Source organism: Ammospiza caudacuta, chromosome 24 (genome assembly GCF_027887145.1).
Source record: "Ammospiza caudacuta isolate bAmmCau1 chromosome 24, bAmmCau1.pri, whole genome shotgun sequence".
Taxonomy (NCBI): Eukaryota; Metazoa; Chordata; class Aves; order Passeriformes; family Passerellidae; genus Ammospiza; species Ammospiza caudacuta.
In genome coordinates this window covers 3,977,804-4,002,750 of record NC_080616.1, presented here as the reverse complement: position 1 = coordinate 4,002,750, position 24,947 = coordinate 3,977,804, and the positions used below count along the sequence as shown (strand labels likewise).

Sequence of the window (24,947 nt, the reverse complement as noted above, 5' to 3'; positions counted from 1 at the left end):
TAAAAGTGAAGAACACATTTCACAGCACTGAACAAAAACACTGGGGGTTGTTAGAGATGCTGCAGTTTGTGGCTCGAGGAGTGTTGTCAGTGCTGCCTTTAGAACAGCACTGCAATGAGGTGTAGAGATGAAGTAAACTCTGGGGTCCTCTCAGCACAAATGGTGGGAACACCTCCCTGCAAACCAGGCTCTGATGCCAAACTACTCCTAAGCCTTTGGAATCCAACCCACACTTAATGAAGCAAAGAAACAAAACCTTGTAGCTCTCCATGCCCTGCCTGTTCTACTCCACATTTAAAACAATTGTAAAAGGAGCCAAACAAGTCACATATGATTTATACTTTAATACAGAAAAGAAACCATACATTTGGGGTCCACACACAGCACAGGAGCACTTCAGTACATCCAGAGTAAGACAAAAGTTGACCTTGTACTTGAAGTAGGTGACTGTGCAAGGAGGAAAAGCAAACACTTTTAAAATTTGATTCAGTGTTCCAATGGAACTCGCTCTACTAACAAAATTAAAAATCCAGAAGGAATAATTACTTGGGAAAGCCAATAAACCACAGTGGGTAAGTGGTAAATCTGCATGGAAATCATGGGGCAATGTGTATCCCATGCTGAAGGTCCAGCTGATTGCACAGGGAATCACAAACTCCTACAGGCACTGCCTGTAACTCCCAAGAGGGCCTGGTGCAGTTTAATCAATGCCTGGATCCTTCCAGAGGCTGAGCTGCCCCTGGGCTCAGGGACACACTGGGTGGGATTTGGTTTGCCTGGATATGATCCTTTAGCTGTCAGATCCCAAAAGTGCTGCTGAGGTGAATTCTCAGCACCTGATGCCTTGACACAGTCCTAAAACAACACCCACACTCCAGTCCTTAGAGCAGAACGTGTGGAACCTCCAATTCCAGCTCAGCTGGGCAATACCAACACACATTTACTTCAACCTGACACTGCTGGGGAAATAAATCCACACTGGAAAACAATCACAGAGCTTGGGGGCCATCACTGCTGGGCACTCAGGGCCTAGGGATGAGTTCCACCACTGCTGGGCTCACCAGTGCTTCTGCTGTCCTGAGGAACAGCTCATACCAAGGCAAGGACTGGGCTTGGCCTGGCCCCTGGTGGAGGTTCATGGTCCATGTGTCTTCTTTACCACATAAATAACAATTCATCTGGAGCAACAATGGAGTGTCTGCACATCCCCCCAGCTCTGTGCAGGCACCAAAGGACACTTATCTCTACTGACCCAAACACACACAGGGAGGAGTTTTCAAAAGTAGTCAAGAGAAATTTAGGCATCTGAACACCTAGAACTCTTGAAATCTTCCCATAGGCACTTCTTTTTAGAAGAAATCTGTTTGCTGCACTTGGGAAAGAAGCTAAGAATGGAAATACTGAGAGAATGGAACTTCTATCCATACTAATGGAAACTAAAATGTGCCTTGGCAGAGATTTGTTACTTGCAACTAAAAATTTCTGCTTGATCTCGTTATGTTATTTGCACTGAAAACCACAAACACCTTGGCAGCAAACAGCAGCAAATTTCACTGCTCAATTCACCATGCACGTGGCAGTCAGGAGGAGAACAATACAAATTTGCTTGATGTTGCAGCCTGGCAAAAAAAGATTAAACTTTCTAGGGCCAGATTGATACCTACACCTCAGTTTTGCCAAATCTGACCAGATAACACTCATGAAATGCAGGTTTCAACACCTTTGCCAGAGCAGCACTGACGTGCCCAGTTCTGTGAGGAGCTCTGTCCCTCTCCTTCTTGGATGGTATCAGCTTTTCTTTGCACCAGCACCATGTTTTGAAACTCTGGTTTGGGTACAGAGAGCCTTTACACAGCCTCAGAAGGGATGGCTTTGTGAGGCAGCTCAGTTCTGGGTGCTCTCAGCTCAGCTGGGGTAGTGCAGAACTCACTGTGGGCTCATCAGGGGTTAAATCAGCTCCTACAGGGAACTGCCACAGGAATTCCTACATGGAACTCCCACAGGGAACTCAGTGCCGCAGGAGCAGGACCAGTGAGACTCCAATCCACCTGAGCTAAACCAGCCTGGAGTGTGCCTGTTCTTAATTCCCAGAGCCTGACATAGATCAGGATAACACACTCAGAACAGCACAGGAGCTGTTCCCAGGTGAAAATGGGAAAAATGTGCATTTTTCTCTTCTTAGGGCTGGGTTTACTATTGGTATTTCTTACCTGCCTGACAGAAAAATGGCCCAGTCAGTTCCAAATGGGGAAGAAAAGCTGTTTTATTAAAGCTGCTGCAGCAGCTCCTTGGAGAGTCTACAGCAATTCTGACTAAGGTTGATGAGAACAAGGATTTTACTCAGGTAGTAAACTGGGAGCTCCTCCACTGGCTTTGTTTGTCTTAGCAGGGGGATGGAGAAGACAACACAAAGTCTTCAGTATGCACAGTCACCTCTAGAAAGCTTCTTACATCTATGTGGCTATTAACAGATTTATTTTATTGGTAAAATATCAGCTACAGTCTTTTTTGGGTTTTCCTTCAGCACGATCTACTCATTTTACTGAACTTAACAGAAAACATCTCTAAAAACAATGATTCCATCTCACAGAGAAGTACAGATGGGGAATTCCTGTGAATATGCTTCCTATGGAACTGCTTCCTCCTTCCTAGGGCAGCAGTACACCACGCTGGATCCAAAGCCAGGTGGCAGTGCAAACAGATTCCTCCATGCTCAGGCTTTGCTGTCACACTGTGCTACATTTCTGCTGGTTGATATAGAATATCATCTGTCCTGCTTTGATGTTCACTCCTCTGTAACTCACAAAAACAAAGCTGTGCCTCATGGCAAAGGAAAGCTTTGTCTTGACAGGCCCAGAATTTCCTCTCTCATGTCCCACAAGACATTTCCACACTTGTGCTCTTCTTTCAGAAGTTCAGATAAAATATTCAGCACCCACAATCCGGAAGCCTTTGTAGTAGAAACAACAGGTCATTTCCTTTTTATCTGAGCAGATGTTGCTTTTGATTGCACAATTAAGACTATGGAGTGTGGCTCTTTATTAACATGCTTGAAATATGACAATGTAGTAAGAGCATGAACGAGGATAAAGCACCTGGCAGGAGTCTGTGTCCCATCACCTGGGATGAAACTGTGGTGAGAACTTCCCACCTCCAGCAGGATTCTCCACCCTGAGCAACACTAATCTGGTAGATCATTAACAACCATTTGGGAGAAGGGGGCATTCAGCCTGTCCAGTTCATCCACCTGAGGGGGGTGATGCATGATAACCTCGTGGTCCTCTGAGACATCATCCCCCACCGTGACCAGGTTTGTCAGGGATTTGCTGCGAACACACTGGAAATCCACGTGGCGGCTCTTGCCCTCCTCCTTCTCCCAGGACATCTGGATGAAGGGACGCTGCACGTAGTTGTAGATCACCTCAGAGCGGCCACCAGGCCTCCTCTTCACCTTCTCCTTGCACGTGGGGTACCCTGGAAACACAGAGAGACACTCAGTTCCCTCTCTGAAACACAAAGAGACAACAGGATTCCTGAACACCCAGGTAGGAGTGACTGTGGGGTCAGCGTGGGACACACGCACAACTGAGCAGATAAATGCTCAGATTCCAGACAAATGCTCACATTCCACGTTTAATATTACTGATTTGCAAACGACTGTTCTCTTTTATCCCGAAAAACAGTCCTGGAAGGCTGGGCATCCTTCAAGAAGGAAAACTTAAATCTCCAGGAGCAGATGTGCCAAAAGATGAGGCAGTGAGGATGAGAAGGAAAAAGGGCCAGATAAATCAAGGGGACTATGAGGATGTACTGAGGTTATGTGGGGAGAAATGAGGAGTCAAGGCTGAACATGAGCCCAGGTGGGCAACAAGGCCATGGGCACCTGGGCTGTAGCAGCCATGGTCCATCCAGCTCGGTGCCAGGGGCAGTGATTATCCCCTGTGCTGGGCACTCCTGAGGCACCTTGAGTACTGTGTTCAGTTTTGGGCCCCTCACAAGACAGACATTGAGGGGCTGGAGTGTGTCCAGAGAAGGGAACAGAGCTGGGAAAGGTCTGGAGCATCAGGAGTGGCTGAGGGAGCAGGAAAGGGGCTCAGCCTGGAGAAAAGGAGCCTCAGGGGGGACCTTGTGGCTCTGCACAAATCCTGACAGGAGGGGACAGCTGGGGGGGTTGGGCTGTGCTGCCAGGGAGCAGGGACAGGAGAAAAGGGAACAGCCTCAAGCTGTGCTGGAGGATATTAAATAGGATATTATAGAAAATTTCTTCACCAAGGTTGTCCAGCCATGGCACAGGCTGTCCAGGATGGAGGGATTTAAAAGACATGTGGATGTGGCACTTGGGGATGTGGTAGGCTTAGCAGTGCTGGGTTAATGGTTGGACTCAATAATCTTAGAGGGTTTTTCCAACCTAAACAATTCCATGATTCCCTGACACGAGGGCGCAGCACTGTGTGTAGTCAGCCTGCAGGTGCCTCACAGCACCAGCCATTCTGTGAGCAAACACAGCTACTATAAAAATAAGTCTCTCAGGACAGAGCTCAGCATTCTCTAAGCTCCCTAAGGGAAAGCTTGGATCAGCAGGTGGAAACATTTGACTCCTGTTTCCCGTTTACTAATTCCTAAGGAGACAAGTCTTTCTCCTACATGTTATGTAACTTTCACTTTCCTTTAACTTTTAAGCCCCCTGGCCAATTTCAGTGGAACACGGTAGAGGTAAAGGAAAAACATGTTGAGTTTTAACTGGATTTGTAAGAATCAATGTAAAACACAGAGTAAACAAGGAAATGCCTGGATTTCAGAAGAAATCAGGCTTTGCTGACTGTGGAGTCACCTGAACATGCATTTCCCCTGCTGAAGCAGCACCTTACCTTCAATGCCAATGCGAATATTCTTCAGACCCCGTTCCTTCAACACAGCCTTTGCCACGTCCCTGTTCTCAATGTACTTGAAGAATCTGTACAGCTTGGAACTGTAAAGGACTTGAGAAATAAAAGGGGTGATTAGAATCAACAAAGAGGAACCTCCTCCCTGCTTCTGGCATGCTTTGCTGTGCCAAAAGCCAGGTGTGGATTCCAAGGATTATTTCAGGTGTCTGTTTTCCTCACTGGGATTAATTGCACTTCCTTTTGGGAGGGCAGAGATGCAAATCACAGTCTCGATAGATTGGGTGGTGATGGGAGTGTAAAGCAAAGAATATTCCCTCATTAAGGAGCCTGGAAAAGGCTAAGGGGAGGCAGAAACAGGAGGAAAAGCACAATGAGTGCTGGGATCAGTTTTAACTAGCCAGGCATCCTGCCTCCAACAGCACCAGGGCTCCATATGCCAGCATCTCCTCCTGGAGGAAGCCAGACTGGGAATGTGCCCTTTCCTTATGGCTGTGTGTGTGTGTGGAACAGAGTGCAGAGCCCTTACTTTGTGAATACTCCTCTCCCATGGGAGGTGGATGATCCTCATCCCAGTCCACGGTGTCCTCGTCGGTCAGCACGACGATGTGACACTCGCGCTCGCCCTTCCGCGCGCTGTCCACCATGATGGGCAGGATCAGCTCCTCCAGGTAGCTGTCAAACTGCTTGTGAGCCCCATCGTTGGACAGCTCGTGTAACAGAGCACCTGAGGAGACACAGAGCACAGCAGCTTTGCTGCAGCATGAAAATATCTCAGCTCTGCACTTCCCAGATCCATCCGAGAGCACAGCCAGATTCTTCTTCAGACAAAATGCTCAACATATGTTCAGACACATCAACAGCCTCCAGATCCAGAACTGGCAAAGTCAGAAGTGCAGACTGCATTTCAAATGGGATGCAAATTGCACTGCAGAACCATTCCATTCCCATTAAAAACCCACCAAGCTCCAATCAATGCAGTGAAACAGTAATAGACTGAATAATTAATTCATTATGATACTTAACTTGAATTTCCAGCAACAACCTCTGCCCTTGAAAGCACATTTTACTGCCTTCTCTGTGATCACTCACCAGAGAACAGGGCAGGAAATTCCACCCACAGCCTGTGTTATGATACCACACACCCCATTTCAGTAAAGTGCCTTTCACAGACCTGTTTGTGTTAAAAGTACTTCTCTTTGCCAGCATGCCCACCAAAAAGCTGCTCCCAATCAAATCCCTTCAAGACCAGGAATTCTACTGCTCTCCAGATTCGGTATCCTTGGTTCCTGCTCTGCCCATCAGCCTTTAGCTTAAATTATTCATGATTCTCTGGTACATTTTGGTTAGGGGTTATAATCCCGCTTTTAGCCATCATTTTGTTGGCAGTAACAGCAAGCTCTGCTCAGCCTCTGTTAGAAAAAGAGACTAAAATGTTTAATTTGCTTTTGGAGCTAAGTGCCTGTGTTCTGAAGGATTTGGTCACTTCACTTGGGATTGAAGCAGCCAAAAGGAAGCTGTTTAAATGCAACTTGAGCCCCAGTGAAATCCATGTGTTCATGCTTAAACTAAAGCTCAAGATTAAAAACTACACTGAATCAGGATCAGAGTGCTCAACGCCCTGCAGATGATCTCCTAAAAGCTGATTTCTCTCCATACTTACTTAAATCTTGACATTTGATTGTGTTGAAATCAAAGTTTATGCAGAGGTAATCACATGTGTCTCGAAGGTCTGGGATGGAAATCCCATCAGGGCAGTTAATGATTCCGGTTTTGTAATAATCCTGTGAATAAAAGGACAGGTTTTGGAGAGAAAAACTATGAACATCTTGGACTATGACAATTCCTAATTAGTTCTTTATTTTGCTTACTAATATTGGAGAGATACTGAAACTATTTATAAAATAGCCCTGCTTGTCTGACAATCTACATGTTTTTGGTCTGATAAATTATGAGCTCCAGTTAAAACCTTTCCATGGCACAGGGTTTCATAACATCTCATAAGCAATATGTATTTATATACAACCACAAGGTCAGGATACAGCTCAGGAATTACAACAGCAGGACATAGAAAAGGTAAAAGGCAACATGAGCTTATATCTGAAATGTGGACTTATACCAAAGCTACATTTTTTCTTTAGAAATCACAATGCAAAACCTAAAACCAGAATGTTGCAGGGAGTGCCTGGAGATGGCTCAGCTGTGTGACAAACAGATTGTTTGTTTCTTTTCTCCCCAGCTGCAGAGCTGCCCTTACCAGCACGGTGCGGAACACGGCAGAGCTGATCCCTTCTGCGATCTCGTACTCGCCCTTCTCGTTTGGCCGGGTGAAATTGTATTCTCTGCCTGGCCCAAACATCCTGAAAGAGGTAAAGAACTGTGTGAGTGCACAAGAACACAGAAATAGATTTATTTCAGAGACAAAGAGGTGAAAATTTCAGAGAAAAATTTCAGAGAAAAAGAGGGGTTAGAAAATTCTTTCCTGTGAGGGCGAGGAGGGCCTGGCAGAGGCTGCCCAGAGCAGCTGTGGCTGCCCCAGCCCTGGAAGTGTCCAAGGCCAGGCTGGATGAGGCTTGGAGTAATCTGGGATAGTGGAAGGTGTCCCTGCCCATGGCAGGGGTGAAATGAACTGAGCTTCAAGGTCCCTTGCAGCTGAGGCCATGCCATGATTCTGTGATGAAGCCCAGCAGTGTCACAGAGATACAGCAACTTAAATCTCCACTCCAATCTCTTCCTCAGTAAATAAGGACAAGATTTGGCTCAGGGAGACCTCTGTTGCTATGGCTACTGCACTCTAAGGAACAAGCCAAAGGAACAGATCATTCAGTCCTGGGGCAGAAAATCCCCAGACAATAAAGCCCTTGCACTGACCTACACCAGATAAATCCACATGACTTTAAATGCCTTGTTTTACACAATAATCCATGCAAGGGTCAGTGACCCACCAGAACCCTTTGGCCAGAGAGGTGGAAGTGCTGGCAATACAGCACCCCTGGCAATACAGCACACGAAGATTTCTTGGTGCAGCAACAGGCTCCAACCTCTCAGAAGGAACTGAGTAATTTCTCTTTCAGGAGGGTACCAAGAGGTGGCAGCAGGAAGGGATGGAGCTTTATCACATTCCCCATTCAGGAGGAGGGTTATCAGCTGGGGACAGATGTACAGCTGACAGACCAGGCAAACACTTGGAGAGAAGGTAAAGGAAATCATCTTTGGCTAAAAGTGTGCATGTTTTGATGGACATGGATCAAAGGGAGACTTATCTAGAGAACCACCAACTCTCCATCTGGTCAGGCCTTCTGGGCCTCACTCACAGCCAAATTCTGACTGAGGTGTGTATAGATGAGATCACAAAACAAACATTACATGTTCATTCCATTAAAAAAAAAAAAAATTAGATTGTCTTGAGGTACCTTGAAGGTAAGAGAAGTGACCCACCTTCCCAGCATGGTGTCAGGGTGAGCAGTGAAGATCTGGGGATTCACTGCAAAGCGGGTGCCATCCACCACCAGGGTCACTTTCTCTGGAGCTACTGTCTGGGAACTGCTACTTGAAGACAATGCACAGCATCCATGGCGTTCCTGGGCATTAAAATATTCCAGCTGTCTCTTATTTCCATCTGGGATATGGCAGTTGTGAGGCTCTTCAGGAGCAGACAGCATGCTACAGAGCTGGGGATTTACTGGGCAAGTGTTGTGTCGGCATTCAGAATCCAAACCTGAGGGACACAAACAAACATTGCAAGGAAAGGAGAGAATTTATTTAAAAACATCATTTCATAGTAACACTTCCTACTGAAATGAGAAAACTGAGTCATGCAATAATTAAGGATGTCATAACTGTCAGGGTGATGTTATATGACATAAAACTGGGCTGTTATTGAACTGCACCAGCAGCTGGATGTTTTGGTGAGCCATGGTGCTTAACGTTCCTTGTTAAAGCAAGATGGATTCAGCTGAAAAGGGCAGGAGCACAGGAATTAAACAAGGTCAGAAATACAGACCCAGCTTGCTGGCAGGACTCCCACAGGAAGCTGAGCAGCAGCACACACCTCAGCAGGGTGGTGTAAGGCAGCAGTGCCCAGTGCCAGTCTGTGGTGGGCACACAGGACTACCCAGATGCCTGCAGTGAATCTGCTCAGGGCCAGCTCCAGGCTGGCCAGGACACTCCTGTGGGATGCTCTTGCCAAGATGCTGAACCCTGCTCTGAACCTCTGACCTTTGGAGCACCTGGCACAAGCAGGGCACATACTGCCCAGTGCAAACTGCCCTGTGATACTGGAACATTCTCCAAAACACAACACCCCTTAAAGCCCAAATAATAATCTCCCTTAAAGCCCAAAAAATAATCTCCCTCAAAGATTACAACGTTGAGGGCATTATCCTTACCCTCAGTCCTGGGAACTGCAGGGCTGTGACCTCCTAACACTACAGAGCTTTCTTCTGACTCATGGGCTGCTACAGTTCTGTTTTCCACAGGACAACTGGACTCCAGATTTCTCACCCAGTCTGTGCCCCCAGCACAGTTCCCATTCATGCTGGGCTTCCGTGCTGTGAGGAGTTGGTGGCGTTTCCTAAGAGAAGAGCTGGAGAGAGAATCCAGGTTGTTAGTTCAGGAAGAAACTCCCAAGCAAGGAAGTTCAAATTTCTGTATCTGGTACCACAAATAAGGTCCCTCAGGCTCAAAAGGCATTTCTTCAGGTATTTAATTGTGTTTCAGAGGCTTATGGTGCTTGTTATGCCCCTACCCTCACATGGAAAGAGGGGAAAAAAGATTTTAAAGCAATCAGGGGTCTATTAAGTCCATTTAATCTATAGACCTTCACTTTTTAAAAGCTAAGTCTAAAGCCACTGGTGTATTTAGATCACATGTGAGTTCCTGCAAATACCTTCCTGGCAACTCCTCCTTTAAAAATGTTTATATTCTTGACTCTCAGTCCTGGCCAAATGAGCTCTATAACATGCTTACAGCCTGAAATAGAACATTTTCCCAGTTAACAGCTCAGGCATTGCCTCTCAACCACTCTGAGGTTTGACCAGGAGGTTCCCTGCTCCCAATCATTGCTTGGTTTTGGTTCTTTCCTCCTGATTTATGCTGTGCTGTCACACAGTGCTCCCCCCAGTATTTAACCCACCACAGTCCCACAACAAACACTGGGACAGTGCAGAGCAGCCATGGCTGGAGCAGCCCCACACAGGATGCTTTAACCACTGCCACATCTGGAATGCTCTTCCAGCATATGTAAAGTCACAGCTTCCTTTTTTTTCCAAGTAAAATTCCTTCCTCCTATCTTTAAGACCCACTTCACCCCTTTCTATCTCCCAACAGATCAGATCTCTTTGCTGTCTCTTTCCCTCATTCTCTCTGGCATTTGCTCTGCTCTGGACAAGAACCAGCTCTCCTTTCTTGCCTTCAAGTGTTTTCCTTTCACTCTCTCAAACATAAAACACCAATTTCCTCATTAATGAATTTTTCCAATTTCCCCCCTGCAGAACAATTGTCCTGTGTGTTTCCCTTGGTTGAATGATGACTGCAGGGCCTGTGGGTGCCATCTCTGGCAGAGACAAAGCAGATAAAACACAGCACTAATAAAACAGCAAAATGCCAAGTCAGAGTTGCTGAGTTTTCTGGCCAGCACCTGCTGAGGCTTTAATGAGCAGTTCAGTGGTGAGTTTCAAGCCCATTGCTACTGGCAGTCTGAATTAAGCATTTTATTCCTAATGAGAATTTTAAAAAGGAATAACAATTCATTCCTTTTGTTCTGTAAACCCAATTCTAAGTTGCCAGCATTATTATATCTGTGTATTTTTAGAAAATCTGCTGCTTACACATCATGTGATGGTCATCCAAAGGAAGATTTTTGGCAACAACAAAATAATTTCTTTTTTTAAAGGCTCTGGCTGGCAGCACAGTGACACAAGGAGCCCCCAAGGGTCATCTCAGTTCCAGCAACCTGAACAGCACCCAGAGCACTGCCAAAATACTCAGTGTGGGAAAACTCCCTCTTCCACAGCTTCCAGGCTGCTCTCCTGTCCTGGCTGCCTGGACCCTGGAGAAAACCCTTAGCAGAAACCCCTGAGAATGCTGCCTTGTACCTGGGAATAGACTCCTGGAATATCTTGAGTTGGAGGAGAACATCAGTATGAGAGTCCACCTCCCTGCTGCTTGCAGGACCACCTAAAACTGAACTGTGACCAAGCATCCTCCAGGGAGAATCATGGAATATCCTGGGCTGGAAGGGACCCACAGGGATCACTGAGTCCAGCTCCTGGCCCTGCACAGACAGCCCAACAGTCCCCGGAGCTCAGGCAGCTTTGGGGCTGTGCCCATTCCCTGGGGAGCCTGGTCAGTGCCCAGCACCCTCTGGGTGAAGAACCTTTACTCACATCTTAAGAGGGATGGATGTGGTCACACATGAACAAATCTTTTACCTGAACAAAAGTAACACAAACTCCATGAGAACAATCTGAGCAACCCTCTGCTGTCGCAGACATCTTTTTATGAAAATCCTTTCCTTAGGATTTTTTCTTCCTGAGAAGATGAGAGGCCTCAGGAACAAAATGTAAACAATGGTTATCTGCTGCTGTGGAATGCATCAGGTGGATTTTTGATTGGCCCATCTTGGATGTTTATAATTGATCAATCACAGCCCAGCTACCTCGGCTTTCTGTCTGAGCCACAAACCTTTGTTATTCATTCCTTTCTATTCTTAGCTTAGCCAGCCTTCTGAGAACCTTTTCTTCTATTCTTTTAGTACAGTTTTAATGTAATATATATCATAAAATAATAAATCAAGCCTTCTGAAACATGGAGTCAGATCCTCATCTCTTCCCTCATGCAAAAACCCCTGTGAACACGGTCACACTCTGCCCTCTTCTTTCGTGTGCCAGAGCAGCAACGGGGAGGAGAATGCCCAGCAGTGCCAGCAGTGGGACACAGGGGTGTGGAGGGAAATCTAAATATGAAAAGTCACATACTCTAAAACATCCTGGAGGGAAAAAAAAGCCCACCCCTACCCCTTCCCCCCAAAAGCCTTTAAATCCATTCCAGAACTGACAATGTCCAGTGGAACAAAAAGTCAACTATTCCCCTGTATCACAGCACTCTAATTATTGTGAGGAAATGGAATTTTTCAAGACTGTAAAGGTTAAAGTATTTATACCACTAATAATGCGATTTCAAACACATTCAATGATTTATTATATTGTATGTTTTGACCCTGAGATTAGCTCAGTTATCAGCTCATGATGCTGATAACACCAAGGTTGTACATTCAATCCCTGCATGGGCCATTCACTGAAGATTTGGACTCAATGATCCTTGAGGATCCCTTTCAACTCAAAACATCCTGCAATCTGTAATCTGAACCAAAATGCTTTAAAATTTGGTAACTGCACTGAAAATCCAAACCTGTTTTTTAAAATGCAGTTTGATTTACTCGGGGAAAAGCATTTTGAGATAGGGAAAGGAATACCCTTGTTGAGCAGATATATAATATAATACATATTATGTGTATACATATATATGATATATATATGATATATATACAATCTATATATGATATATATACAATCTATATATGATATATATATATATATATATATATATATATATATATATATATATAAAAAATCATAACCCTAACCCTAAGGGAAAGCCCTTAAAGGGAATAATTCTTGGGACCTGCAGGCTGCCAGGAGGAACCCCAGAATGTTCTGGGCTGGAGGGACCTTAAAGCATCTCAAGGGACACCTGTCACTAACCCAGGTGGCTCAGAGGAACAGACACCACACTGGGCTGTGCCCAGGAACTCTTCTCCCCCAGCATTAACTTTCCTACACTGAAACAATATCCCTGACAAAGCTGATGCTACCACACTCACCAGGGAACAGGATTTGCTCTGTGAGCTGACAAGAACTCCATTAAGAAAACAAGATAAGCATAAAATTTACTTATTGGGCCTCTTTCTTCCAGGAGTGATGAATTGCTGCAGCTCTGCCAACAACCTCCCCTTGCGGTGCCTGAACAATCTCTTGACTATTTAATGCATTACTCAGCAGAGAGGAGAAATTAGGCAGGAAATCAGATCAATAACAGAGTATATGAAGGCAAAGAGCAGAGTTATTCAGGGACACTCAGACTCCACAACTCCCCCAGAGCTCTGCCTTACAAGCCCCATTTAAGTGATGCCAAACAACATGAAACACCAACAGACTGAATTTCACAACAACCAAACTGGGCTGGGTCAATGTTGAAACCTTTGTTCATCACCTCAAGCTCTGAATTAAATGCAGAGACCCTGCACACCCTTCAGCAGAGTCCTTAACTACAGCAGCTCAGAAATTATTTACAGAACCATCACCAGTTACTCAGGAACTACAATATACCAATTTTCCCTTGTCATTCCCCCTCTTCTGCTGCTTAAGCAAGATTGTCAGGGAAAAAATGGCCCAGCTGTTTGACATCTTTCTCCTCTTTCTTTTCTGTTTTCTTCAACGTTGAGCACCAGCAAAACCTGCTGAAAACAGCTGCTCTTTGCAATGTGATGGCTCTCCCAAGCAGAAGATCTGACTTTCCCCTTTCCTGGAAGTGGAACATCCAGTCCTGCTGATCACCAACCCAGCTCAGGCTGATGGCATTTCCCTGTCTCCTGGCAGGCCAAAATCCTGCAGGTCGTGTGTCAGCAGAACTGAGGGAAATGAGTAAAGATCTTTTGGCACATCTGGCTGGTACAATAAATCCCCAAACTGGTCATTTAATGTGACAAATATATTACAAACACACCCAGAACCCAGTGGGGAAACAAGTACATAATAAAGACTTCAAGGCCAAACTCCTGCCTGACCAGCTTACAAATGTCCTGGTTTCCTTTCATGGCCAGGATCAAGGAGAACTACCCGTGGTGAGAATGAATGCCTATAAATAATAATTAGCACCATTCAGCTTCAAAGCTTTTTACAAATACTAACTGCTCATTGCTCCTAAGAGCCCTGGGAAGCACTGCAGGGAAGTGTTTTATGAGAGAAAACAGAGACACAGAGGCACAGACCTAATCCTGAGGCTCCTAATCCTGAGAGCAGCAGGTCCTCTGCCTGCTCAGGTGTTTCTGACTTGGAGCACGTTCACTCCTCAGCTCCTGGCCCTGCACCAGCAGCTCCCCTGTGCTAGCAGGACAAACACTGCCAGGTCAGCACCCTGCTTAGAGGGCTCCTTCCATGCACGTTTGCACCCTCTGGGAAGTGTCAATTGGCTGGTACCACAGTGAACAGGCACCCTGATGTCTTTCCTCGCTTCTCTGGGACTTGTTTGCATGCTCAGATCCTGAAGGAGCAGCTACACAGAGGAGTTGAAGCCTCACAGCTGGAATGTAGGAGCTGGGCACTCAGGAGCAGCAAAAGCCCCATGTCACATTCAGCACTAAAGATCAGCAAAAGAGCTCCTCCAATTTCAATTTTTTAAAAATGGAATCAGTATCAGAATCAAAAACCAAAATTCCCATCTGGCTCTGGCCATAGATGGAGTGTAGCCACTCCTTCCTCTGGAACACAACAATGTCAGGAATGAGCTGTGCAACTGCACAAACATCTCTGTTCTCCAGCCCCTGTGCTGGTGGTCCCACTGAAATCATCTATATTTGAACTTGTCTTTTGTTGAGGGAAAAACATGGAAGTCACATTTAAGTTGTTTTTAATCACAAAGTGGAAAACACTTTAATTTTGCAATGCCCCATTGGTACAAACAATTCATGCTGCAAATGTTTTGCAGAGATAAAGAGGCTGATCCCTGCTCTTTGCAAGCCTTAAGGAAGTGTTCTGGAATGTAAAGAGGCTCTGACATCTTCAGCACATTATCCTTCCCCACCCTAAGGGATCTAAAGCACATCCAAAAGTCACTTCCCAATGTATGCAGCTCTCACCCCATTACTGGAAGAGCTGAATGGCTTCACCTGCACAGAGCACCATGAACAAGGTGTAAAGAAACTCAAATACTGCAAGGTGGCCAGCAGAGAAAACCCATTTAGATACAGCAGTTATTAAGCAAGAAAAAATAAAAGCATCACTACAAATGTGCTGGTTCCTACTTTTTATTCACTGTGTTACATAAATACAATATTATATTATATTTATAAAGATATACTCACTGGATTTTTTTAAAGAGCTATTATGGGGTATTTTAGGTATGAAGAACTTCATAGAAACTTCAAAGAAAAATCATGAAAAGCCTAGCTGCCAAATCCATTGAGGAATAAAGCCCTGCCAGCTTATACAGGGTCTCACTGTGGTTTGGCATGGCAAGAGAAAAGGTGTAAGAGAGTAGGAATAGTAGAAATGAGTGGCTTTACTTCACCATTTGGTTTGCAAACGGTGAGGAAGCACCAGCAGTGAGTGAATCAGCTGGTGAACAATCCTCCCCTCTTCCTAAACCACAGCTTAACCATCACGACAGAAATAAAACTCCAAACAACTCATTTTTAAGGTGACAGCACTCCTTTAAGTCTACAAAAACATTGCCATGTCCAATTATTCTCAGAAATATGAGCAAGCAGGAAACACGCGCACGCAGGGTGTGCCTGACCTAATTCCACAGCCCTGCTCTGAGAACAAGATGGATTTCTGATGGAGCTGCATGTCTTTCCACACTGGCTAAAGCCTGGCTTTAATTTGTGTCCTGGTTTAACCCCAGATGGCAACTGAGCCCAAACAGCCACGTGCTCACTGCTCCCTGGTGGGATGGGGAGAGAACCAGAGGAGGAACTTGTGAGTTAAGAGCCAGACATTTTATAGGTAAAGGAAAAGAGAAGGTTGTGTGCAGATCTCACAGCACCTTGCAGGATCTGAAGGGGCTCCAAGGAAGCCAGAGAGGGACTGCTCATAATGAACTGGAGTGACAGGACAAGGGGAATGGCTGCCCACTGCCAAAGAGCAGGGACAGATGGGATACTGGCAAGGAATTGTTCCCTGGCCCTGGCACAGGGTGCCCAGAGCAGCTGTGGCTGTCTCTGGATCTCTGGAAGTGTCCAAGGCCAGGCTGGATGGGGCTTGGAGCAACCTGGGACAGTGGGAGGTGTCCCTGCCATGGCAGGGGGTGGAATATGATGAATTTTAAAGTTCCTTCTATCCCAAGCCAATCTGGCATTCTATGACTCTATAAAAGCTGTGCATGCAAGTAAAGCAAAAAAGGAATTCATTCCCCACTTTCCATGGGCAGGGAGGTGTTCAGCCATGCCCAGGAGAGCAGGGCTCCATTACCAGGGAAGAAAAACAGCATCACTCCTAACATCCCCCCTGTTCCTTCCTCCCCCAGCTCTGTGTGCTTCTTATTCCACTTCCATAAGGAGAGGAATATCCATCCCTGGGTCTGCTGGCCTGGCTGTGTCCCCAGCTCCTGAGCACCCCCCAGCCCACTGGGGGTCTTGGTTCTGTGTGAGCCCTGCTCAGCAATAAATAAAACACCCCTGTGTTATCAACCTCTTTTTTCCAGCTAAATTCCAAACCGCCATAAGCTACTAGGAAGAAAACTAACTTTATATCAGATAAAACCAGCATAAATTCTTAAAAGGTCTCCTTAGAATATTCTAAAAGTTTCTCTAAACATAAAAGCAGAGAAACAAATTAGCAACAATTGGCTTTCTACTTTGGAGAGGAAAAGGGCAATCTCATGGGTTTAAGAGACATAAGGAGAATGTTTCCTGTACATAAGGATTAGGGGAATCACTGTAAGGTATAAACCACAGCAGGGAATGCAGCACAGAGATAATGGATCTCCCCTGGGCTGGGTAACATTGGTTAAATAAAAAAGCAGCCATCAAACTGCTGAAAAATTCTAATATTGCCAAGTAGGCAGCAATCCAACTTCTAAATTTCATAATAACTATTTGCTTCTGATCATCACATGAAGACTTTCCCAGAGAAAGAGAAAAACCAAATGATTCTGCCTGTCAGCTCAGATCACCTGCAATAAAAACTTCCCAGTGGCAGAGAGGCATTGCAGAGGGCTGTGCAGAGTGACAGAACTCATCCAGTAGAGAGAAAGGCAAAAAGTGAAATGTTCTCCTCTATTAAAAAATTACACCTGACCTGATGGCTCATTCTGTAACTAAGAAGGATATTAAAGCCCCCCCAGTGCCATCCCCGGCATGGCAGGGACACCTTCCATTGTGCCAGGGTGATCCAAGCCTTGGACACTTCCAGGGATGGAGCAGCCCCAGCTGCTCTGGGCACCCTGTGCCAGGGCCTGCCCACCCTCCCAGGGAACGATTCCTTGCCAATATCCCATCCATCCCTGCCCTCTGGCAGTGGGAAACCATTCCCTGTGTCCTGTCCCTCCAGGACCTTGTCCCAAGCACTTCCCCAGCTCTCTTAGTTGCTTTAGGCACTGGAAGGGACTCTGAGCTCTCCCTGGAGCCTTCTCCCATGCAGGCTGGGCATCCCCAGCTGTGCCAGCCAGGGAAAGCAGCACTGCCACGCTGAGCCCCAAGCACTGCACATGCACCAGAACCAAGGGAGATGCTCAGGGCAAGGTGAGACTTGGCAGGGCTGAAGTTGCCACTCCCTGGCAGCTGCAGATACACCTGGAGCACTGGAGAACAACATGGTCCTGTCCCTCCAGGCTCTTGTCCCAAGCCCCTCTTAGTCCCTTTAGGCACTGGAAGAGGCTTTGAGGTCTCCCTGGAGCCTTCTCCCAGCCAGGTTGGACATCCCCAGCTCTCCCAGCCTGGCTGCTCAGGTCTCTCCCAACCAGGCTGAGCCACAAGCACTGCCCTGTGCACCTGAACCAAGGGAGATGCTCAGGGCAAGGTGACACTTGGCAGGGCTGGGGTTTCTACTCCCTGGCACCTGTAGATACACCTGGAGCACATGGTCCTGTCCCTCCAGGCTCTTGTTCCAAGCCCCTCTCCAGCTCTCTTAGTCCCTTTAGGCTCTGGAAGGGGCTCTGAGCTCTCCCTGGAGCCTTCTCCTGCTCAGGTTGGACATCCCCAGCTCTGCCAGCCTGGCTGAGCCCCAAGCACTGTCCTGTGCACCTGAACCAAGGGAGATGCTCAGGGCAAGGTGAGACTTGGCAGGGCTGGGGTTGCCACTCCCTGGCACCTGTAGATGCACCTGGAGCACTGGAAAACAACAGGGTCTGCACCAGAGAGAAAACCATCCACCTGCAGCCTCCACATGCTCTTCACACACCTCCTACTGATCCCCATTTCATTCTCCCAACACAAACACAAGCAGACAATAAAAGCTGATTTGTAGGTTGAACCAGCACAGGCACATGACAAAAAGCTTTTCCCTTGTTATGAAATAACTCTATCAATATACAGAGGATTCATTTTCCATCTGGCTTCAAATGATAGATGGAAAATAATGTCCAGCAGGCCTGATGCAATGCAGGGCAGCCTGAAAATGTTGGCAGGAGACAGCAAGGAGGCTGATGAAATGCTTGATTGTTTCTCCTATTCTGTGCATAGTGCCACACTGTTAGCAAAGTTTACTGACTTACTCATTTAATTGAGGCTCAACAAAAATCCACTGTTTCTACAAATGTAATTCAAAACTACAGTTGGCAATATGAGTTTAAGGGTTTAACACTGTGTTTGCACACTTTGATTTAAGGTCTGGGGGTCACCAGGTCCCTCTGTCCCCACCAGTGCTCAGTTTATGCACTGAACTGACCCCTCACCAGTGCCCCACACTCACAGCAGCTTTTCTTTTGCCAATCTACACAACAAGACTGAAACCTGCAGAAAAATAATGGATATTTATTAACTGGATGTAACCTTTTACTGACTTTCCCAAAATAGGAAGGTCACACTGTGGCAGCCTCACCAACAGAAGAGATGAAATGCATCCAGCAATGTTCCTCACCACAGCAACAACTTACTGCTTTTTTATTTTTTATTTATTTTTATTTTTTATTTACCTCTGAGGCCCAAGGTATTAAAATTAGAGAGCAGACCCAAGTGAACTGTAAAGAGTATTTCCTCACAATTCTGGAATAAATAAAGACAGTCACCTGAAAATTTATATTTGATCCTCATAAAAAGCTTCTTACCTCTATGGCAATGGCAGCTTTGCCAGTGCTATCTGATTAAATTCAGCACTTTTAATAAAGCTGGCCATGCCCATATAGAATACACACCTCCTTCCTTGGCAGAAGGTTGGATTGTGTAGATATGATCAGGGAAAAGGGAAAAAAACCTGTGGCAAAAGATGAGCTGTTGCAAATATAAGCAGGATATTTTTACCTAGAGACAGGAAAAAAACATTCCCTGCTAAAATAAACAATACTGAGCTAAATGAAGTTTTAAGGCAGGTGACACCTGTGAGTTACACCTTCTCTTAACCTGTGTTAAATTAAGCTACAAATACTTAGGTGAGAGCCTGCAAAAGGAGTAGGTGCTGCAGACAACAGAGTTTGGTTGTACTCTCTGTTCTTTTACATTTGCTGCAAAAGTATTTACAAAGATTTCAGAAAATCCCACACACTTCAGCAAAGCATAAAAAAGCTGCCTTATCCCTTTGGATTTAAAAAACCTTTTATTTCTCAGCTTTTCTTAGGCAGTTAAATCCAACTTGGTTCCAGATTCGCATTATTTCAATTCCTGTATTTGTATTATGAGAAGTCCAATTTTTCAATTATAAACTGCAGCAAACAGCATGAGGACAGGAGTATTTCTGAGGGAGTACTAACAGAGAATCTGCCCTCTCATTTATATTATGAGAAGTTCAGTTTTTCAATTATAAACTACAAACTGCATAAGGACAAGAGTATTTCTGAGGGAGTTCTAACAGAGAATCTGTCCTCTCATTTATATTATGAGGAGTCCAGTTTTTCAATTATAAACTACAAACTGCATAAGGATAGGAGTATTTCTGAGGGGTTTCTAATAGAGAATCTGTTAACAGAGAATCTGTCTTCTCATTTGTATTATGAAAAGTCCAGTTTTTCAATTATAAACTACCAACTGCATAAGGACAAGAGTATTTCTGAGGGAGTTCTAACAGAGAATCTGTGTTAACAGAGAATGTCTTCTCATTTATATTATGAAAAGTCCAGTTTTTAAATGATAAACTGCAGCAAACAGCACAAGGACAAGAGTATTTCTGAGGCAGTACTAACACAGAATCTGTCCTCTCATTTGTATTATGAAAATCCAGCTTTTCATTTATAAACTACAAACAGTATAAGGACAGGAGTATTTCTGAGGCAGTACTAACAGAGAACCTGTCCCCTCATTTGTACTGTGAGAAGTCCAGGTTTTCAATTATAAACTACAAACTGCATAAGGACAAGAGTATTTCTGAGGGAGTTCTAACAGAGAATCTGCCCTCTTATTTATATTATGAGAAGTCCAATTTTTCAATTACAAACTACAGCAAACTGCATAAGGATAGGAGTATTTCTGAGGGGTTTCTAACAGAGAATCTGTTAACAGAGAATCTGTCTTCTCATTTGTATTATGAAAAGTCCAGTTTTTCAATTATAAACTACAAACTGCATAAGGACAAGAGTATTTCTGAGGGAGCATTAACAGAGAATCTGCCCTCTCATTTGTACTATAAGAAGTCCAGTTTTTCAATTAAAAACTACAAGCTGCATGAGGACAGGAGTATTTCTGAGGGAGTTCTAACACAGAGTCTGATCCACCAGAAGTTCTGATCACCCCCATTTCCCGGTGTAAGTCTGGAGCAAACCCTGTGCCCAGCACCCCTCACTTACTGCCGGCTCATCCGTGCTGGGCGCTCCCTGCAGAGCCCGAAATCCTCCTGGAGCAGAGGGAAGCACCGGGCACAGCAAAGCTCCGCAGTTTAAACTCCTCGAGCAGCGCTGGGCACTCCCCCAAAGCTGATTCATGTACTTATTTCAGGTTAAAAGGCCCTCCAGCTGATTCGTGGAAAGTTTGAACGCAATCCGTGTGGTAACAGCTTAAAGGCTCCTCTTTGCAGTAAAAGCCTCGTGAATGTTTCTCCGAATTCTTCATTCAGTTTTTGCAGGAATTGTGTGGTAGAAAAGGCTCAGTTGTGGGGTAGAAAAGGCCATATTTTGAGGGGGTAAAAAAGGGAAATACCACAAAAAATACACAAAATTGAAAAAGCAGAGAAGAGGCCTATTTCAACACACATAATGAGGAGCTTGTGCTGATGGAAGGTGTCCAGTTGGGAACTGGATAAGGTCACTCTTGAAAGGGGAAAGTTCTAAAATTAAGGTGTATTCCAGAACAGGCCTCTCTGGCTCGTTTTCACCTTGACAAGAGAGAGCCCAGAAATATCAAGAGAGAGCCCAGAAATATTCTAGCCAGCTGGTTTTGTGTCTATCTCAAAGATAACGAGCAAAAGAAATTCCAGGAATTTTTAAAAGTTAACTTATTTCAAGGAAATGGTCTTCAAAGCGTGTCCTTGTGAGGAATATTCACCTTTCTGCTGAAGAATCCAAGAGAATCTCAAATTAAACCCTTATTAAACCCTTGATACCATTTGGTAAAACACCCTCCTGCCACACATCCCTTAGACAGGCAGAGAGGAATTAACCACCAGAATTTTTGGTTATGTACATATGGATTGCCAAGGTCAGGAGCCCCAGGACTTGGGCCCAAACAAATTACAGAAACTGAGGATAAAATGAGTTATTAAAATTGATAAAATGAGTTATTTTGACACACCAGTGCATTGCTGAAGAGCCTCAATAAGAACCAGCACCTTCCCTCAGTGCTCCTGTGCCATGGCCAAGGCAATACATTGTTTATGTCACCTGGAAATGTTTCCCCTCTGCCAGCTCAAATATTAAATCCATCGATTCTATCTCCTACTGCTTTCCCCTAAGATACAGCTCAGAGACTGCTCCAAACACCATTTCACAAAACAACAGAGTTAAATATATCACAGATCATCAATAATATATAATTTTTAATGCAAAGAGAGTCTAAACAGGCAGGAAATATTTTCCTCCTGACTCATGCCAGTGATAAAGCACATGTGTCCTGGCAAGTCTGAATAAAAGATGCCTTTAGAGAGCTCTTAATTAAAAACAAACCAAGCAATACAATATAGAAAAAAAAAATCCAAGTCACTAATTTACTAACTTTTGTATAAAAACTTGTTATAGGTTTTGGTTTGGGGGCAAGATTTTATTTCTTTAATGCCCAATTCTCTCATCTGTCCAGACACAGGTGCAATAGGCTGGGGGAATGTAAACAGCAAGAATCTCTAATCACCAAGAGGTGTTGTCCCACACCAGGTGAGACTGGTGGCTATCATCAGGAGAAAGAATAGATTTATTTATTTTATATAAAATTTACATAATCTGTGTATGTAAAATTTATAAATTAGCTTTTATAATGACCCTATTTGTTTTAAAGACACACTTGTCCACTGTGGATCTCTCGAGATGAGCAATGGTGTATTATCAGTGTGTTTTGAACGATACAAATTTTAATTAATTTATGTAAAAATTAAAAATTCAGCAGAGACAATACCCTAAACCAAAATTCCTCTCATCATTTACATTTTTGCTTGCTACAAAAACTTATCTAACATTTCACCCATGACAAAAAGCACCAACTTGTTTGGACTCTTATTTTAGAAAGGCTGCGAGCAGCTCAGAACTCCACCTTCCTCCTCTGGAAGGGATCCCAACAAGTAACAGCTCACTCATTCCCAGCTCATCTGCTGCCATTCATTTCTCACCAATTACACACCAGCAGCTAAAAAATTAACAATATGTGGCACATTTTAAAAAGTTGGATGCAGTCAGAGGAGCTTTCAAAATAATAACAGTGAAAAAACTCAAAGCAAACCCAAGAAACAAACGCAGGGATGCAATGCGAATTAAATTTGCAAGGAAATATTGAGAAGGAGGTTCAGACTGCAGGTCCAGTGGGAAGGGCAGAAGCAGGATTGGCAAATTCAGGTGTCCCCCAGCACTGGAATCCTGCCCCGAGTCTGGGCTGGTTCAGGCTGGCACAGGTCCCTGCCAGGGGCATTATCTGCCATCCCCATGGGGCACTGCCCTGTCTCACCACACAGGTGCTGGAAGCTTGTTCAGATAAAGCACAGCTGGGTTCTCCTCTGGAAGGGCAGAGATGCTCCTCTGAAGCACAAAGGGAACATTATCAGTGTTGTTCTCAGGAAGAACAGAGTTCTCTGAATCAAACACATGGTTTTAATGCTCATTAAGATACAACAATAAGAAAAAGCAAAACAAACATAAGGCTCCTTTCACGGGGCAGCTGCATTAGTAACTGCAAGTAACACTGAGTAATCCGAAACCAAAATAAACACAGGGGTTTTATTTAGCACAATTACAGCCCTTTGGAAAACACCTCCTGATTTTATTTTGAGGAAGGCAAGAGCAGGGGCTACAATTTCATCTAGGTGAGGCCAACCATTAGCACTGTGCCAATTCATGTCAGCAGAGAACCTGATACTTTATTTTCAAGAACTGAAAAACAGTTCATGATTTCAAACCGGCCATGGTTTACAAGGGGACATTGGCAAGACACCTCTTGCTTTGTTTACATGCCTGAATAAATATTTTACATGTCAAGCATAGTTATAACACTTTCTAAGAATATTTCATTACATTCTTTCTTCTATGACTAATAATTCTTCCACAAAAATATTTGGTTAGTGCAGCATTACAGCCAAATTAGTCAGGAACTGGAGCCATATTTTGAGGGAATAAAAAAAGGGAAATACCACAAAAAATATACAAAATTGAAAAAGCAGAGAAGATGCCTATTTCAACACACATAATGAGGTGTTCCTGATGGAAGGTGTCCATTTGGGTACTGGATAAGGTCACCCTTGAAAGGGGAAAGTTCTAAAATTGAATATTCTAGAAGAGGCCTCTCTGGCTTGTTTTTACCTTGACAAGCAAGGTAATATTCTAGCAAATATTCTAACAATATTCTAGCCAAAACTGTAGCTGGTTTTGTGTCTATCTCAAAGATAACATGCAAAAGAAATTCCAGGAATTTTTAAAAGTTACTTATTTCAAGGAAATGATCTTCAAAGCCTGTCCTTGTGAGGGATATTCACTCTTCTGAATAATCCAAGAGAATCTCGAATTAATGAGCATCTTTCAGCAGCAGAGCTTATGTGTGATTTTAATAAATCCTTAACAAGAAGATAGGTTTTCCTGCATAGCCTGCTAATTAAAGGGTCTGTAAATGTCCCAAGAGCAGCTCCCTCCAACCTGAGGGTTTCAGCTCAGTCCTGACCACACTGTGACATTTTACAGCTCTAACATGGCCTGCATGAAACGAGGTGGCTTTTGTCAGTCTGGCTGAAGACACAGGACATCAATCTCCTCTTATGCTGAACCTGGAGCACCTCTCCCATGAGCAGAGGGGAACATTTCCTCCTGCCCCGTGTGCCAGACACGGCCTGGGCAGCACGAGGGGCTGGAATGCTCCTGTCAGGGCTCCAGCTGTTCAGAAGTAAAGCTTTAAGGCTCATGGCTCTCAGTCTGGTTCGCACGAGGTTTTGTTTTGAGTTGGTATTTTTACTTCAGCTGCGACAGCCTTCTAATTAAAGATAGCACTGCAGCACACAGGGTGAGAGGCTGGAGAACACACTATTTTCTGCACTAAGAATTATTTCATCTCTCAGAAATGCAATCATTCTAGTCTCCAAGTGGTGAAGTGGCATTTCCCATAGCTGTTCATAACACCTTTAAAATGCTCTTGGAATGACTTAACAGCACAAAGTCAAGACACACAGAGGTCCCACAGCCATGGCATATTTACCAATTTTCTGAAAACAATTGCTTTTCAAAAGCAACTTTAAAAAAGAGAGGCCCATGATCTTGGCAAAGAACATTTTGTAATAGGGACATTTGACAGACAGGATACTATTTAAATGTAGCACAGTGCTAATGCACAAAGCTCTCCACAGCTTTATAATTATCAATAAACAAACCCAGTTTCCCCTTTTGCTCAGCCAGCACAAGGTAACAGAAATCATTAGACTGGTTTCACTTCAGTATCTTGTGCAGAGCAAGCCCAGCTGACCTCCTCTAACCCAGCTGTTTAGAGACAGCAAAACTGCACATCAACACAGCTGCTTGTATCAA

At 44.5% G+C, this 24,947-nt stretch overlaps 1 protein-coding gene across 2 annotated transcripts in view; it reads right to left on the bottom strand.

Annotated features, from left to right (window-relative positions):
• Positions 1 to 367: 367 nt before the first annotated feature.
• KCTD20 (potassium channel tetramerization domain containing 20) overlaps positions 368 to 24,947 on the bottom strand; it is a 33,107-nt gene continuing 8,527 nt past the window's right edge. Inside the window, exons 1-8 of one of the 2 annotated variants that reach the window (XM_058819591.1) lie at positions 20,595 to 21,769; positions 9,272 to 9,468; positions 8,322 to 8,601; positions 7,141 to 7,243; positions 6,547 to 6,667; positions 5,413 to 5,610; positions 4,869 to 4,979; positions 368 to 3,474 (exon numbers count right to left, since the gene is read on the bottom strand). In XM_058819591.1, the coding sequence (XP_058675574.1) occupies positions 3,182 to 3,474; positions 4,869 to 4,979; positions 5,413 to 5,610; positions 6,547 to 6,667; positions 7,141 to 7,243; positions 8,322 to 8,601; positions 9,272 to 9,468; positions 20,595 to 20,605 (1,314 nt within the window). In that variant the 5' untranslated portion in view covers positions 20,606 to 21,769 and the 3' untranslated portion in view covers positions 368 to 3,181. Of the gene's footprint in view, positions 3,475 to 4,868; positions 4,980 to 5,412; positions 5,611 to 6,546; positions 6,668 to 7,140; positions 7,244 to 8,321; positions 8,602 to 9,271; positions 9,469 to 20,594; positions 21,770 to 24,947 lie in introns of those variants that run through there. The other variant, XM_058819592.1, reaches the window with a different exon arrangement.